The sequence below is a fragment of the Nomascus leucogenys genome, chromosome 2 (assembly GCF_006542625.1).
Source record: "Nomascus leucogenys isolate Asia chromosome 2, Asia_NLE_v1, whole genome shotgun sequence".
Lineage (NCBI taxonomy): Eukaryota > Metazoa > Chordata > Mammalia > Primates > Hylobatidae > Nomascus > Nomascus leucogenys.
In genome coordinates this window covers 30,445,783-30,462,720 of record NC_044382.1, presented here as the reverse complement: position 1 = coordinate 30,462,720, position 16,938 = coordinate 30,445,783, and the positions used below count along the sequence as shown (strand labels likewise).

Below are 16,938 nucleotides of genomic sequence, written 5' to 3'. Positions count from 1 at the left end.
GAGCTAATTTTGAAAATGACAGTTCATTCAAGAAGCAATACTTTCCAGTTTGTGAAAATTACTCTGTAATTTATTGAAGACCGTGACAGTGTTTGGCAGTTAGGGAGAAGAATTTTTCCAATATATAACACGGTGGTAGTGAGCATGGTTTATTTGAAGAGCATCTACTACAGAGTTAGGCTTAACTCCACCCAACAGTCAAGTCTGAAACAACTGACGGTACCATGAGGGCTTTCATTTTCTTTCTCTTCATGCTCCTGGCCATGTTCTCAGGTAAGAAAGTCACAGTCAATAACTTTCCTTCCAAATCTCAAAGTAAAGAATTAGAAATGTTAAGTGATTTAGCAATACTTTGTCAAAAGATTTAAAAATAGGCAATCCATCAGACAGAAAAATGGAAGAAGGTAAATTTCCAACAAAATAAATGTAGATCCAGAGTCATAAAAATATGGACTGAATGAAATAAGAGTGAATAGTTTGGTGTGGCTGAAGAGAAACAGATACAAGGAAGTAAGAAAGGCAAGACATGAGACCGGAAAGATGAATTTAGACTAATAGGCTTATGAGTTTGTGAATATTTAAGTTCATAATTTATAAGGAAATAGTTTTGTGATATGATCCAGGACTATATGGTCAAATAATAATGTGTTCAAATCTTGATTTTTTTTTCCCATTCATGTGATTTGAGGAAATTTGTTTAACTTACTTGAATCTCAATTTTCTCATTTGAAAATGGAAATTATTATTCTTTCCTATAGAGTTATTTCAGGAACTATACAGATAATAGCTTTAGTTACCATTACTTGTGTTTTCTTAGGCACTTGACTCTCAACTTACTTTTCTCTATTCCTTACCTCAGTACAACAGTTAGGTGATTTTCAGATATGTAAATTTCTAGCTTTGAGATGTAAATTTCTCAAGATAATAAATGACATAGTTAATACATTTCTCAAGATAAAAATTATAATAATGAAACTGATTCTAATTTATCCCCAAATCATAAGCTCCCAGTTGACCATCTTTCTTATACCTAGTGAAATGAAATAAAAAAAGTAAAGTGCCTCAGACCCCCCACTTCTTATATTTGTAACATCAAAATAGTGGTTCTCTTCTCATTGGAAACACTGCAAAGCTGTTTCAGAGTTTTGAGTACAAGGGTGATAATATTCATCTTGTTAAGAAATATCAGTCTTGTGGTAATACTAAAAATGAATTAGATTTAAGAAGTTGTACAGTAATGCCACTGAGGAGCTGCTCAAGTAACAGAGTTAAGAAAAAAAAGGGAGAGTTAAGAGATAGAATTAGAGAAAGGAGAACAGTACGTGTGTGTGTGTGTGTGTGTGTGTGTGTGTGTTTTAAAGGGGGAAAACAGATATTCAGATAAAATTCCTTTATAGAACATATATTTCATATTTCATGATGGCAGGTACTGTAAGTGTTGTGACCTTCAGTGCCTTGCTAAGTGCTAGAAGGTATTTTGTGATGGAAGAAACTGTATTATATATGCAATGATTATATAGATTGCAAGATGAAGAAGAGAGATGAATCAGAAAAGCAATACTAAGCACATCCTAGAGTTTGTAAAATCAGAAGGGAAAAAATACAAAACAAAGCTGAAGATACTTATTTTCCAAGTTTTTAGCTTAAAAAATAGATGGTGAAACCACATTATAATATCTTAATTGCCTCTTATTACTCCAAAATTCACCCTTAGTTTTTGTTTAATAAATTTTCTTATCCATGTAAGAAATGATGTATTATTAGGATTTTCATTGATTCATTACTTACATTAGCAAAAGAGGGAAATAAACTACTTGTTTATTACTAGAACACTGGCTAAATAAATTATGATAAACCCATAAAATGGGATACTATGCAACCAAAGACGGGAAATAAATAAATATGCTCTGTATGTATTGATGTAGTGAACCCTTCATTATATTGATTGTCCTTGGAGAAAACAAAGAGTAGAACTCTGTGTAGAGTGGCCACCAATTGTGTGGATAATTATATTCACATATGTTTGTAAATACATAGGATATCCATCAAATAATTCACAAAAACCTGTAAATGTGATGGTGTCTTAGGCACTTTACTTTTACCATTTCCTAGGTAACAGGAAATAATTATGTTGTAGTTAGGAAATTATTTTTGTGGGGGATTTGGAGTGGGGGTACAGACAGGAAAGAAAAGGAAAGTATTTTTAAACTGTTTACTCTTTGCATCTTTGGGATTTGGCTCCATTTACTTGTGTCACCTGTTAAAAAAACTCAAAATCATTAATAAAAATATGTTACCGACTTTTTTTTTCCTATTTCATCCACATATCTACTTTAATTGATTTCTACTTAGTGTTAGCAACTGTTAATGAGCAATGTTTTATTCCTAGAACTGAAAGAATCCATACATGTACTCATCTCTTAGCTAAAAAAAATTATTTTTTCTCATTAATTTCTCTGGTTGAATCTTATGTTTCTTATGTACCTCCTCCTCCAGGAAGAAGAAAGGATTCCACACTCTCTGCTACCTTGATTAGGAGACTATTGTCTAGTTTACTCCTCACATGATAGCATTGATCATTCTACTATAATATAAAGTCCTACTTATTTGCCCCACTACTAGACTTCTCAGCTTCATGTGGGCAGGGCCGTGAATGTCTTGTTCATTCCTAGCTCTTCCTAAGCTTCTTTTATAGTAATGAATTATTTAAATTTATATTTTTTTGTTAAATTGAATGAATGGCTCAGTTATACTCACAAACCATATCCACACTATACCACAGTTTAGTTAAGCAGGTTGCTACCTGCTAAGCTTCTGTGTCTTGACTAGGACCTTAATCACCTGCAGTAGTATACCATAGCATGCTCAGTGCATACCAATTTACTATCATTTGACTTTACTTAAATTGACTTGAAGGTATAAATGTGTATATTTATGGAAATATAAAGCAGAGCAATTGAAAATTCAAGTCAGATCCTAAGTATGTATCTGAAATAATCAACATTGGAATGATTTAAAATTGCATATATTGAAAAAAATACCAAAAAAAACTATGCAGAAAACAAAATGTAAGCCTAATTACAATCTTTAAGAGAACTTCACATTAGGAAAGTGAATAAAGAAAGAGGAATTATCAAGCAAGAAGGAAAGGAAGAGAAAAATGTACACTTCTACCAAAAAAAAAAAAAAAGGAAAAGAAGCATAGACCCAATGCAATACTTTTATACTTAACTCTAAAGTCATTCCATTTGTTTATTTATTGTTTTTTAGATCCTGCTCATTATGGAATATAATCTGAAAAAACATAAAACATATACACATACACACAATTATATATATTTCATTAGGGCATAGATGGGCTTCCAAAATAAGTTGGAGAAGCTACAAAACATAGGATTTAAGAAATAATCATGATATTTACCATTCTCTTGAGTAGTTGACCAAAATAGAAAGAAGAAATATAACCACTAGAGACAGCATGATTGATCCTAGGGCCTTTTGTTGGAAATGGTGAACATAAAGCTGATTGAAAGAAACATGTTCTGAAGGAGAAAGGAAACATCTGTTTTAGGGATGGAAATGGAAAGAAAGATGGCTACAGATAACATGTATAGAGATGGAAGAGAGAAGAATAAAGTGGGGCTCACGTCTGCCAGCCTTTTCCTGTCTGGAAAGTTGATGGCGTTCTCCGTAAAGTGAAGCTGGAAAATTAGGGATAAAGTACTTGGTGTGAAAAAATAAGTTTATAATGAGCATTGAGCAGAGCCAGTTTGATTCATCAGAAAACCACTTAAAGGAATTGGGGGTAGAATGAAGTCTCAATTCAAATAATTCAGACTTTATGATTTAGAAATGGGGCAAGTTGGATTGATCTTCTAATTTTTGAAATCCATGTAGCAGAGTAAAGAAAACATAGGAAGAGCCAAAATATTCAGGATATGAGGAAGAATGAGAAGATTCTATCTTGGGACTTGGTTAAAAAATCAAGAAAGCATTAAAAACATACTATATCTTGGACAAATGTTGATTTAAAATTATTTAATGTATATAACTTTATGTTCATTTTTTTCTGGTTGTGTTATTATTACAGCATCTTCAACGCAGATTTCAAATACCAGTGTTTTCAAACTAGAAGAGAATCCAAAACCTGCACTTATTCTGGAGAAAAAAAATGAAGCTAACCATCTAGGAGGACAAAGGGATTCTAACAAGCGAGGAGGTGGTTATACACAAGGAAATCCAGGAATATTTAGTCTTCAAGGACAACCAGGCTATTTTAACAAGCTAGAGAAACCAAGAAATTTTAAGCAAGGGAGAGCAGGAGTTTTAAACCAGCCTGGGATTTTAAAGAATTCAGGAAAATCTAACCAAAAAGGGAATCCAGAATCTTCTTATATGCAGGAAAACTCAGGATCTTCTAGCCAACTAGGGAAACCAGGGATTTCTACCCAACAGGGAAATCCAGGGTCATCTGGCCAACAAGGGAAACCAGGCTCATTTAGCCAGAAAGTGATGGTGGGGTCATCTAGCCAACAGGGGAAGCCAGGATCATCTAGCCAACACGGGAATCTAGGGTCATCTACCCAGAAAGGGAATTTAGGATCTTCTAGCCTACAAGAGCATCTAGGTTTATCTAGCCATCAAGGGAAGCCAGAGTCATCTGGCCAACAAGGGAAGCCAGGGTCATCTAGCCAACAAGGAAATCTAGGATCTTCTGACCAAAAGGGGAAGCCAGGATCTTCTAGCCAACAGGGGAAGCCAGGGTCATCCAGTCATCAAGGGAAGCCAGGGTCATCTAGCCAACAAGGAAATCTACATTTATCTAGCCAGCAAGGGAATCAAGGACCTTCTAGCAAACAGAGGAAGCCAGGATCATCCAGCCATCAAGGAAATCTACGATTATCTAGCCAGCAAGGGAATATAGGATCTCCTAGCCAAAAGAAGAAGCCAGAGTCTTCTAGCCAACAAGGGAATCTAGGGTCATCTAGCCATCAAGGGAAACCAGTGTCATCTAGCCATCAAGGGAAGCCAGTGTCATCTAACCAACAAGGGAAGCCAGGGGCATCTAGTCAACAAGGAAATCTAGGGTCATCTAGCCAGCAGGGAGATCTAGGATCTTCTAAGCAGCAGGGGAAGCCAGGGTCATCTAGCCAGCAAGGAAATATAGGGTCATCTGGCCAGGAATGGAAGCCAGAGTCATCTAGCCAACAGAGAAAATTAAGGTCACTTTACAACCAACAACAAAGAAAAAATATTGACAGCACTTTGGATGGCAATATAATGGACTTTCAGGTTAGTGCTAATAACTTCTTTTTCTCAGTCAACTTGACCTAGCAATTCTCTTTTTCCAAGACTTAAAATGCTTTAAAAACCACAGTGTGTTAATGAAAAGTCACTTGCAATGACACTGATTAAACAAAATGAGAAGAACTTTGGAGCTGATTATTTTCATGCATAATACTTATGATTATTAATGAATGTACTGCCCTTCTATTCTATCTTTCATTTCCCTCTATTATTTTCCACTCAAACCTCCCTACCTATACTAGAACAACTCAGATCCTCATCAACTGAGCCCACACCTTTGCCAGGTTTAACTTTCATGTCCATTTTTATCCCATCCATAATCTATAAATCACTGAAGTAATATTCCTAAATCAAAAATCCTCTCTGATATTTTGGACCCCTACTTGAAATTCCCCAGTGGCTTCATACTACCTAGAAGATGTAACTTAAACTCCTAAACATAGAATTTACAGATTTTCATGACTATACTGCATACTGTTTAGCCTCACTTCATGTCACTGTTGCTCACACACCACCCATATCATACAGAGCCCTTTGATTTTCCACTCATGTATTCCTAATACTAATGTTTCATCTATTATTAAACTCACCTTAACACTTTGTAATTGTCTATTATCAGCTAGATAATGAACTTCTTGAAGAAAGTACCATTTATTTTCAAACCTGTATCCCCAGAACCTAGAATAAATGTGACATATAGTAAGTTCTCCTGAACTGCATGTTAGATGGATAGATAAATGCCTGCTACTTGGAAGCTACCATTTCAAATAGGTGAACATCTATCTGATCCACATGTCTCCTGTATTCCCTTTTGAGTCCTGCTGCACTTTTACTTTCACTTGCCTGCCTCTCTTCCAACAATCGGCCTCCTAATTTAACAACTGCTTTGAATACGCCGTTTGATACTCACATTCAAAACAATTTTCTAGAACACTATCTTATCATCTTAATGGAAACTTTATTTTTTTACCTCATAAATTTTCACTCCTCACAAGCCTTCCAGATGAAAGTCATTTGTTCTGTTAGTCATCATCACTTGACTGGCATGAAGTAGCAATCTCTCAGAGAGACTCCCTACCATTCAGATCTTAATGCCGTCACCAGCAGGTCTCTGAGTTTTTAGGATGTCACTTAAATTTTTGCAATTTTATATTTATTCTAGAATAGGAGAAATAACCATGTCCAATTAACAGAGTATGTGTGAAATAAATTGATCGTCATGAAAGGGTTGTATGATTTGGAAAATATGGAGGTATTTTTTTTATCTCCCTACAACATCTCAGCTCTGAGAATACCACATCATCTATCAAAAATGTCTCATCATTCTCATTAATGTCTCCGTTCTCACCTGCTGTCAAAGCGTACTTATATTCACAGGCTTCTGCCATTTAGCTCACATCCAAAGAAAATGCATCAGGTATTATTTAAATAAATCCTGCATAATCCTACTTCCTGTATAATTTTTTTTCATGGGCATACCAAAAAATGGGAATCAACGAATTATGACTGTATGCGTTTTGCATTTGCTTGTATGACTTTTCCCTGACTATTGTTTTTCCATGTAGAGGAAGAATTGCCTCCAGAAAATTAAAATGGAGGTAGTCTGACATATAGTAAGTGAGTAGTTTGCAAATATTTTCCTTGATTCTGTGGGTATCTTTTCACTTCATTGATTGTTTCCTTTCCTGTGCAGAAGTTTTTCAACCTGATGTGGTCCATTTTTGCTATGGATTATCTGTGTTGGTTAGGTATTTCAACCTGATGTGGTCCATTTTTGCTATGGTTGTCTGTGTTAGTTAGGTATTACTCAAGAAATCTTTGCCAGTCCAATGTTCAAGAGAGTTTCAACACAGTTTTCTTGTAGTAGTTTCATTGTTTGAGCTCTTAGATTTAAGTCTTTAATCCATTTTGAGTTGATTTTTATATAAGGTGAGAGATAGGATTGTGGTTTCATTTTTCTGTATATGGATATCCAGTTTTCCCAGCATCATTTATTGAAGACTGTCCTTTTCCCAGTGTATGTTCTTGGCACCTTCACCAAAAATGGCTTCACTGTGCTGTGGACATATGGATTTATCTCTGGGTTCTTTATTCTGTTCCACTGATTTACATATCTGCTTTTATACCAGTACCATGCCATTTTCGTTACTATAGCTCTATAGCATAATTTGAACTCAGGTAATGTGATTCCTCAAGTTCTCTTTTTTGTTTTGTTTTCTTTTGCTTATGATAGCTTTGGTTATTCTGGGTATCTTTTGTTTCCATATGAATTTTATCATTGTTTTTTCTATCTCTGTGAAGAATGTCATTGGCATTTTGATAGGGATTGCATTGAATCTGTAGATTGTTTTGGGTAGTATAGACATTTTCACATTGATTCTTCCAATCCATGAACAGAAAATGCCTTTCCATTTTTTAGTGTCCTCTTTAATTTCTTGCACCAGTGTTTTATAGTTTTTATTGTAGAGATCTTTCACTTCTTTGGCTAAGTTAATACCTAGGTATTTAATTTAATTTGTAACTAAGGTAAATTGAATTACTTTCTTGATTTCTTTTTCAGATTGTTCACTATTGGCATATAAAATGCTACTGATTTTTCTATGTTGATTTCCTTTCCTGCAACTTTACTGAATTTGTTTATCAGTTCAAATAGTTTTTTGGTGGAGTCTTTAGGTTTTTCCAAATATAAAATCAGATTATGTGCAAACAAGGATAATTTGGCTTCTTTCTTTCCAATTTGGATGCCCTTTATGTCTCTCTTGTCTAATTGCTCTAGGAAGACTTACAGAACTGTGTTGAATAAAACTTGTGAAAGTGGGCATCCTTGTTGTGTTCTCAATCTTGGAGGAAAGGGTTTTGGTTTTCCCTCATTTAGTTTAATACTAGCTGTGAGTCTGTTGTACACTGCCTTTATTTTGTTGAGGTATAATCTTTCTATATCCAGATTTCTAAGGCTTTTTATCAAAACGGGATGTTGAATTTTATCAAATGCTTTTTCAGCATTAATTGAAATGATCATATAGTTTTTGTTCTTTATTTTGTTGACATGACATATCACATTAATTAATTTGTGTATGTTGAAGCATCCTTGCACCCCTAGGATAAATCCCAGTTGGTCATGATGAATGATCTTTCTAATGTGTTGTTGAATTTGGTTTGCTAGTATTTTGTTGAGAATTTTTGCATCAATATTTATCAGAGACATTGGGCCATAGTTTTCTTTTTCTGATGTCTCTTTGTCTGGTTTTGGTATCAGGATAATACTGGCCTCATAGAATAGAATAGGATTGGAAGTATTCCCTTCTCTATTTTTCAGAATAGTTTGAGTAAAATGATATTAGATCATCATTAATTATTTGATAGAAGTAAGCAGTGAAGCCATCAGATCCTGAGCTTTTCTTTACTGAGTGACTTTCTACTGTGGCTTAATCCCATTAGTTGTTATTTATCTGTTCAGGTTTTGGATATCGTCATGGTTCAAGTTTAGGTTGTTTGTGTCTAGGAGTTTGTCCATTTCTTCTAGATTTTCCAATTTATTTGCATATAGTTTCTTACAGTAGTCGCTAATGATCCTTTGAGTTTCTGCAGTATTGTTTTAATGTATCCTTGTTCATCTCTGATTTAATTTATTTTTGAGCTTCTCTCTTTTTTTCTTAGTCTGGCTAACAGTTTGTCTATTTTGTTTAACTTTTCAAAACACGACTTTATATTTTATTCATCTTTTACGTTATTTTCTTCATTTCTAATTCATTTATTTCTGCTTTGATCTTTACTATTTCTTTTCTTCTACTAATTTTCGATTTGGTTTGCACTTGCTTTTCCAGTTCTTCAAGATGCATCATTGGGTTATTTACTTGAAGACTTCCTTGTTTTTTGATGTAGGTCCTTATAGCTACAAACTTACCTCTTAGTAATGCTTTTACTGTATCCCATAGGTTTTGGTATGTTGTGTTTCCATTATCACTTGTTTCAAGAAAATTTTTAATTTTATTTTTTACTTTTTCATGGACTCACTGGTTATTCAGGTATATTTTGTTTAATTTCCATGTGTTTGAATAGTTTTCAAAATTCACTTTATTAATGATTTCTAGTTTTATTACATTGTGGTCAGAGAAGATGCTTAACTTTATTACAGTATTTTTTGAATATTTTAAGACTTTCTTTGTGAGCTAACATAAGGTTTATCCTTGAGAATAATTTATCTGCTGAGGAGAACAGTGTGTATTCGCAACCATTGAATGAAATGTTGTGTAAATACTTATTAGTTTTATCAGTTCTATAGTGTAGATTAAATGCAATATTTCTTCTTGTGTCTTCTGTATGGAAGATCTGTCTAATGCTGAAAGTGTGGCATTAAGTCTCCAGCTATTATTGTATTGGGATCTCTCTCTCTTTAGCTCTAATAGTATTTTCTTTATATATCTGAGTTTTCCAGTGTTGAGTAAATATATACTTACAATTGTTATATGCCCTTACTGAATTGACACCTTTATCATTATAGAGTGACCTTTTCTCTTTTTATAGTTTTTACCTTGAAATTTATTCTGTCTAGCTACTCCTGTTCTTTTGTGGTTTCCATTGGCATGGCATGGGGTATTATTTTTCATCCCTTTATTTTCTGTCTATGTGTATCTTTACAGGTGAAGTGTACTTTTTTTTTTCTTTTCTCCTTTCTTTTTTTTGGGGGGGCGAGAGGACAAACTCTTGCTGTGTAGCAAAGGCTGGAGTGCAGTGGCGAAATCTCAGATCACTGAAACCTCTGCTTCCCAGGTTCAAGAGATTCTCCTCCCTCAGCCTCCCGAGTAGTTCGGATTACAGGTGTGTGCCACCACGCCCAGCTAATTCTTTTACTTTTAGTAGAGACGGGTTTCACCATATTGTCCAGGCTGGTCTTGAACTCCTGACCTCAAGCAATCCACCCACCTTAGCCTCCCAAATTGCTGGGATTACAGGCATGAGCCACTGCACCTGGCCTGAAGTGTGTTTCTTGTAGGCAACAGAGCATTGGAATTGTGTGTGTGTGTTTGAGACAGTTTCACTCTGTTGCCCAGGCTGGAGTGCAGTGGTGTGATCTCGGCTCATTGCAACCTCTGCCTCCCAGTTTCAAGCAATTCTCCTGCCTAAGTCTCTGGAGTAGAGTAGCTGGGATTACAGGTGCACACCACTACTCCCAGTTAATTTTTGTACTTTTAGTAGAGATGATGTTTCGCTATGTTGGCCAGGCTGGTCTTGAACTCCTGACCTCAAGCGATCTGCCTGCCTTAGCCTCCCAAAGTCCTGGGATTACAGGCTTGAGTCACCATGCCCAGCCTGTGTATATCATGAAAAGTCATTGTAGTTATTATTTTTGATTGGTTCATCATTTAGTCTCTCTTCTTAAGAGTAGTCTATACACCACAATTATGATGTTATAATATTCTGTTTTCCTGTGCATTTACTATTACCAGTGAGTTTTGTATCTGCAGATGATTTCTTATTGCTCATTCACAGCCTTTTCTTTCTGATTGAAATGTTCCCTCTAGCATTTCTTATAAGACAGGTCTGACATTGATGAAATCCCTCAGCTTTTGTTTGTCTCAGAAAGTCTTTATTTCTCCTGCCTGTTTGGAGGATATGTTTCCTAGATTTACTATTCTAGGGTTAAAGTTTTTTTTTTTCCTTTTCCTTCAGCATGTTATTTATATCATGCTATTCTCTCCTAGTATGTATGGTTTCCACAGAAAATCTGCTGCCCGCCATGTTGGAGATCTGTTGTATGTTATTTATTTATTTTCTCTCACTGCTTTTAGGATCCTTTCTTTATCCTTGGTATTTGAGAGTTTAATTATTAAATGACTTGAGGTTATCTTCTTTGTGTTAAATCTGCCTGGTTTTCTATAACTTTCTTGTACTTGAATGTTGATAACTTCCTCTATGTTTGGAAAGTTCTTTTATTATCTCTTTGAATAAATTTTCTTTTCTGATCTCTTTCTCTGCCTTCTATTTAAGGACAATAACTTTTAGAATTGCCCTTTTGGGGCTATTTTCTAGATCTATAGGCATGCTTTATTGTATTTTATTATTTTTTTCTGCTCCGTGTATTTTCAAATAGCCTGTCTTCAAGCTCATTAATTTTTTCTTCTGCTTGATCAATTCTGTTACTAAAAGACTCTGATGTATTCTTTGATATGCCAATTGTATTTTTCAGGTCCAGAATTTCTGCTTGTTTCTTTTCAATTATTTCAATCTGTTTGTTAAATTTATCTGATAAAATTCTGAATTCCTTCTCTGTGTTATCTTGAATGTCTTTGAGTTTTCTCAAAAGAGCTATTTTGAATTATCTGCCTGAAAGATCATATATCTCTGTTTCTCCAGAATTGGTCCCTGGTGCCTCTCCCTTGACCCCTGGTTCATTTGGTGAGGTCATGATTTCCTAAGTGGTCCTGATGTTTCTGCATGTTCGTTGTCATCTGAGCATTGAAGAGTTAAGCATTTATTGTAGTTTTTGCAGTTTGGGCTTCTTTCTGCCCATCCTTCTTGGGCAGGCATTCCAGATATGTGAAAGAACTTGAGTGCTGTGATCTTGTGATCTAAGCTGTATTTGCATTAAGGGGCACCCCAATCCCAGTAACACTGTGTTTCTTGCAGACACATAGAGGTACCGCCTTGAACATCTTGGATAATATCCAGAAGAATTACCTGGATTACAAGGCAGAGATTCTTATTTTCTTCTCTCACTTTCTTACAAGCTAATAGTCTCTCTCTATATTCTGACCTGTCTAGAGCTGGACGTTGGGTGACACAATTATCTCAGTGGCCACCATCAGTAGCTGGGTCAGACCTGAAGACAGCACAGCACTGTGTCTCACCTCTGTAACCACTGCTGGGCTACTACCTATGTTTTCTCAGGCCCTGGAACTCTATAGTCAGCAGATAGCAAAGCCTGCCAGGCTTGCATCCTTCCCTAGAAGGTAGTGAACTCCCCCAGTCCCTGGGCCAGTTCAGAGAGAGGTGCCATCAAGGAGCCAGAGAATGGATTCAGAAAACTTAGAAGTCAACCGGATGTTCTACTGTGCTGCAGCTGAGCTGACACTCAAACCACAAGATGCAGTTTTTAACATTCTTCCCCCTCCTTTCCATAGGCAGAGGAGCCTCACCCTGTGGTCACCACCATCTAAGGCCCATGGGGAACACTGTTACCTTAAGGTCCAAGCGCTCTTTATTCAGCTTGTGGTGATTGCTGCCTGGCCTCAGACTTATCCTTCAAGGGACTTTGTCTCTGCTCTTACCCAGGGCAGGTCCAGAAATGCCATCCAAAAGCCAAGGCCTATAATTAGGGACCCTAAGAGCCTGCTTGGTGGTCTATGCCCTTGTGGCTGAGCTGGTACCTATGGTGCAAAACAAAGCCCTGTTTACTGTTCCTTCCACTTTTTCTCAAGCAGAAAGAGTCTTTTCCAATAGTCATCACAGCTGGGAATGTATTAAGTCTCACCTGAAGCCAGCAAGTCTCAGAGTCTCACTCAAGGCCCTTGGTGTACTACTTGGGAATTGCTGCTGATTATTCAGGGGCCAAGGGCTCTTTATCAGCAGGTGATGGGGCCTGAAAGGACTGGATTCTTCCCTTCAAGGCAGAAGGTTCCCTCCTGGCCCAGGGTGTGTCTAGGTATGTCATCTGGAAGCTAGTGTCTGGAAAGGGGCCTCATGACTCTAACTCGTGCCCTCTGCTATTGTTGCTGAGCTGGTATCCACGATGCAAAACATCTTAGATATCTTTACTCTTCCCTTTCTTCTCCTCAAGTGAAAAGAATAGGTCTCTTTTGGAGCCGAGAGCCTTTTAGCCTGGGGTTGGGGGAGGGGTGGTGCAAGTACTTCCTTAGTCACCCTGGCTGATGTCTCAGGTCATGTGCCTCCCAAGTCCACTGGCTCTGAGCCCTGTTCAGCAGTAAGACTCACCTAGGATTTGCAGTCCTTGAGGCCTAGACTGTCTTTCAAATTTCTGTAGAGCCCCAGAGCATGTTAGTCCATGGTAGCAAGGCTTGCCAGAGCTCAAGTTCTGACTGCTGAGATGGGCAATTCTCCTTTCGCTATGCCTGATTTAACTGCTCCCTCCATGGGTGGGCATCACCTGAGTTCAACTCAGTTTTGCCTTCTGCTGTGACAGGGTAGCACTGATTTCAATGCAATGTCTCACAATTGCTGTGCTCTCTTTTTCCCATGCACACAGATTCTCTGTCCATGCCACGCTGCCTCTGCAACGGGATGAGAGACAGGTGGCATCAGCAACTCAAGACTCTTTCCTCACCTTTTTAGTGCCTCTTTCAGTGACAAAGTTCAAACTAGATACTATGAGAGATCACCTGATTTTTGGTTCTTACCTAGATGCTTCTCTTGTGTAGATAGTTGTTAAATTGGTGTCTTTGTTGGAGTGGGGAGGATAATCAGTGGAATCTTCTCTTTGCTATCTTGCTCCACCAAAATATACCCCTTTTTTCAGTTCTATTGTAAGAATTAAATACAAGAATCAATCAAATAATTGGTTGATTACAATGCTTAATAATTAATGGGTAATGGATATTTTTATTATAATATCTGAAATAAATTAATTACCCGATTCCTAATAATCTTTCACGTTTCTACAGACTGGCAGTGCCAGCAGCAAGAACTCAATTAGAAAAACAAAATGTCAGTCTGTCTACAAACCAGTCTGTGGTTCTGATGGAAAAACCTATGGTAACCACTGCATACTTCGTGAAGCAAAGTGGTAAGAAGGATTTGTATCTCTTTATATGAGGGAGTACTATTCTGTTTCACAGGGAATAAAAGATGATTACTCTTCACTTCTCTGGATTTTTCGCCTAATAGTACCATGGCTATCGTTTGCCCAAAGAAAATGAAAAGATACTTAAATTAAACCTTGAACAATAAATTCAATCAATTCCTGGGGGAATGTGGTTTATTCAGTTATTAAAGTAGAAGTAAATTTACTTTTGAGTAATTTATTTAGCAAATATTTATTGAATGTCAATTATATAGCAGAAAGTGCTCTAAGAGCTGGAGGTAAAATGGTAAGCAAAACACAGAAATCCCTACTTTCATGAAGTTTTGATTCCTGCAGTAGAAGACAAATGAAATATATCAGAGCATAAAAAGGACTATGAAGCCAATTGATTACTAATTGTTGCCTACTCAATTATATGTTAATCCTAAATAACAATAGCAAAGTTTGGATTTGGTGAGTCAATCAAACCTTTGAGTTACGCGCTACCTACAGAAATAAATTATATAGCTGTTTTAAATTGTAACATGTGGCTAAAAAAAGTTAGATAATTTAGCTTTTAGAATTTTTGAATGTTCAGCTATGAAAGGTGGGGATAATGTAAGAATATTTGTTTTGTTTTCAACAGTTCTAGAATTTGTAAGTACTTTGTAAATTCTTGTTGCAGAAATAAATTAATTAAAAGTTAAGTGTCCCCAGTAGCTATGCCATTTGAATGAGAAAGGGCATTAGGTGCCACTTCCCTCATAGATAAGCCATCTGGCCCAGAGATGAGAAGGAACTGACTCAAAGTGCACAGATTCTCGGGGCAGTCAATGAAAACTACACAAGCCAGCATCTAGGTCTGTTCCTTTCCAAGTGATTTTTAAATAATCTCATTTTCTCTTTATGATGCTGCTACAACTATTCGATCCTTGATTTCTCTCATTTTTTTCAGGTTGAGTAATGGAAATCTGAGTCTGAATCATGAGGGAGAATGCTAAGCATTTATGAGAACCAAATTAGTTGGAAGTCAAAATTCACTGGCGAGTCTCCTCAAAGAATGATTTCCCTAGGAGTTCCATTGTGAGATCATCTTGAATCTTATAGATCTGATGGATCCTGCATACTTTTCAAGTTTGTTCCATGTCAAATAAAGTCAGTTCCAGAGTAATTTCTGGCTTCTTGGATTTTTTTTTTCTAGACTTTCCCTAATTCTATGTGTCTGTGATCCCTCTGTTCCCAAAGTGCCAAAACAGTTATGAATTCTGTTCTTTCCTTCAGGGACAACACTTCAGGACCTAGGCCAACAATTTGTAAATCCTAATAGATCTAAGAATCTCAGGATTGCATGTAAAAAATGAAGATTCCTCACTTTAGGAATACTGATTTAGGGATCTAGCAGAGCTAAAGAAACTGCAATTCAATACCACATTCCAGGTTTTTCTAACAAAGTTTGTCGCTGGACATGATGAAAAACTGATTTAAGATGTTTTTAAGGACACACTGATTGACTCAGAAGGCCCATCAAACCATATACCAAATAAATCCTCTATGTGCTTTTTTCTTAAGAGAGTATCCAAAGCTATTATTGGGTTCTTAAAGGGTTCTATGACTACAAGTATATTATAAAATTATAGATCTTTAGTTATTAAAATGGAAAAATTAACATATTTATATGTTTAAGCCCATTATAGCCTGAAATTTAGATGATTAGAAGAAATCTCATCAGAATATTAATCATATTGATTAGCAACATGGAGCTCAAGAAAAGAAAAAAAATCTAACAAATGGTAGGATGAGAGGTATTAAAAATGATTTGCAGAAACTGTCAGCAGAAGTGTTGAGCCAGATATGGAGGCCAATGGTGAATGAAAGTACAGTTCAAACTCAGCATGTTCCCTATTCTAATGCCTGTGTTCCTGCTGTATTTGTTATGCTGGATCTATATATTCTTAACATCAATTGCTGTCTGAATTCTCTACTGTTAAATCTGGCTTCAGTGATTGAAACCTTGGCTGTAAAAATACTTTCATTCACCAATTTTTTATTATGTCAGTAGATATACCCTTCTTACTAAAAACAAATATGTAGAAATTCCAAAAAAGAGAGAAAACCTTAATTCTCTCATCCGAAGGCAACCAATTTTAATATTTTGGTATGTTAATATTTGACCTTTTTTCTTAATTATTACCATAGACTATATTCAGATTTCATATACTAATTTAAATATGTTTATGATTATAAAAATACTAAACACACCCATTAGAATGGCTATAATCAAAAAAGAAAGATAATAAAATATGTTTATGAGAAAGTGGATGAAGGGTAACCTTATATTACTAGTGAGAATGTAAGGTATGAGAATGAGAAGGTACACCATTTTAGATAATACTTTGGATAAAAGTTTGTCAGATTCTTAAAAACCGCAATATACATCTATGTGAATCATCCATCCATTTCACTACTGATATTTACCCAACAGAAAAAAAGAAATAAAAAAACAGATGTTCATGCAAATACTTTTACACTAGTGTTGATAGCAACATTAACCATATAGCCAAAAAAGTCAAAACAATCCAAGTATCTATCAGCTGGTAAATAAGTGACACGATGTAGTTTATCAACACAAAAAATGCAATGCCATTCATTGTTTAAAAATAATGAACTACTGATTCATGGTATAGAGTATAAACTTCCAAATGATTATGCTTAATGAAAATGCAAATTGTAAAAACTACATATTCTGCTTACATGAAATATCCAGAAAAGGTAACACAATAGAGAATGTAGAATTGTAGCTGCTTGGGGATGGGGGTGAGAAGAGGGGTTAACTGCAATCAGAAGAGTCTTTTGGGGGTGATATAAATGACCTAAAATTTGATTGCATGGTGATT

At 35.9% G+C, this 16,938-nt stretch overlaps 1 protein-coding gene across 1 annotated transcript; it reads left to right on the top strand.

Moving 5' to 3' along the window:
- Positions 1–3,279: 3,279 nt before the first annotated feature.
- MARCOL (MARCO like) lies at positions 3,280–5,334 on the top strand. The gene has a single exon (XM_030821651.1). The coding sequence runs from the start codon at positions 4,042–4,044 to the stop codon at positions 5,332–5,334; it is 1,293 nt and encodes a 430-aa protein (XP_030677511.1). The 5' UTR covers positions 3,280–4,041.
- Positions 5,335–16,938: the final 11,604 nt, after the last annotated feature.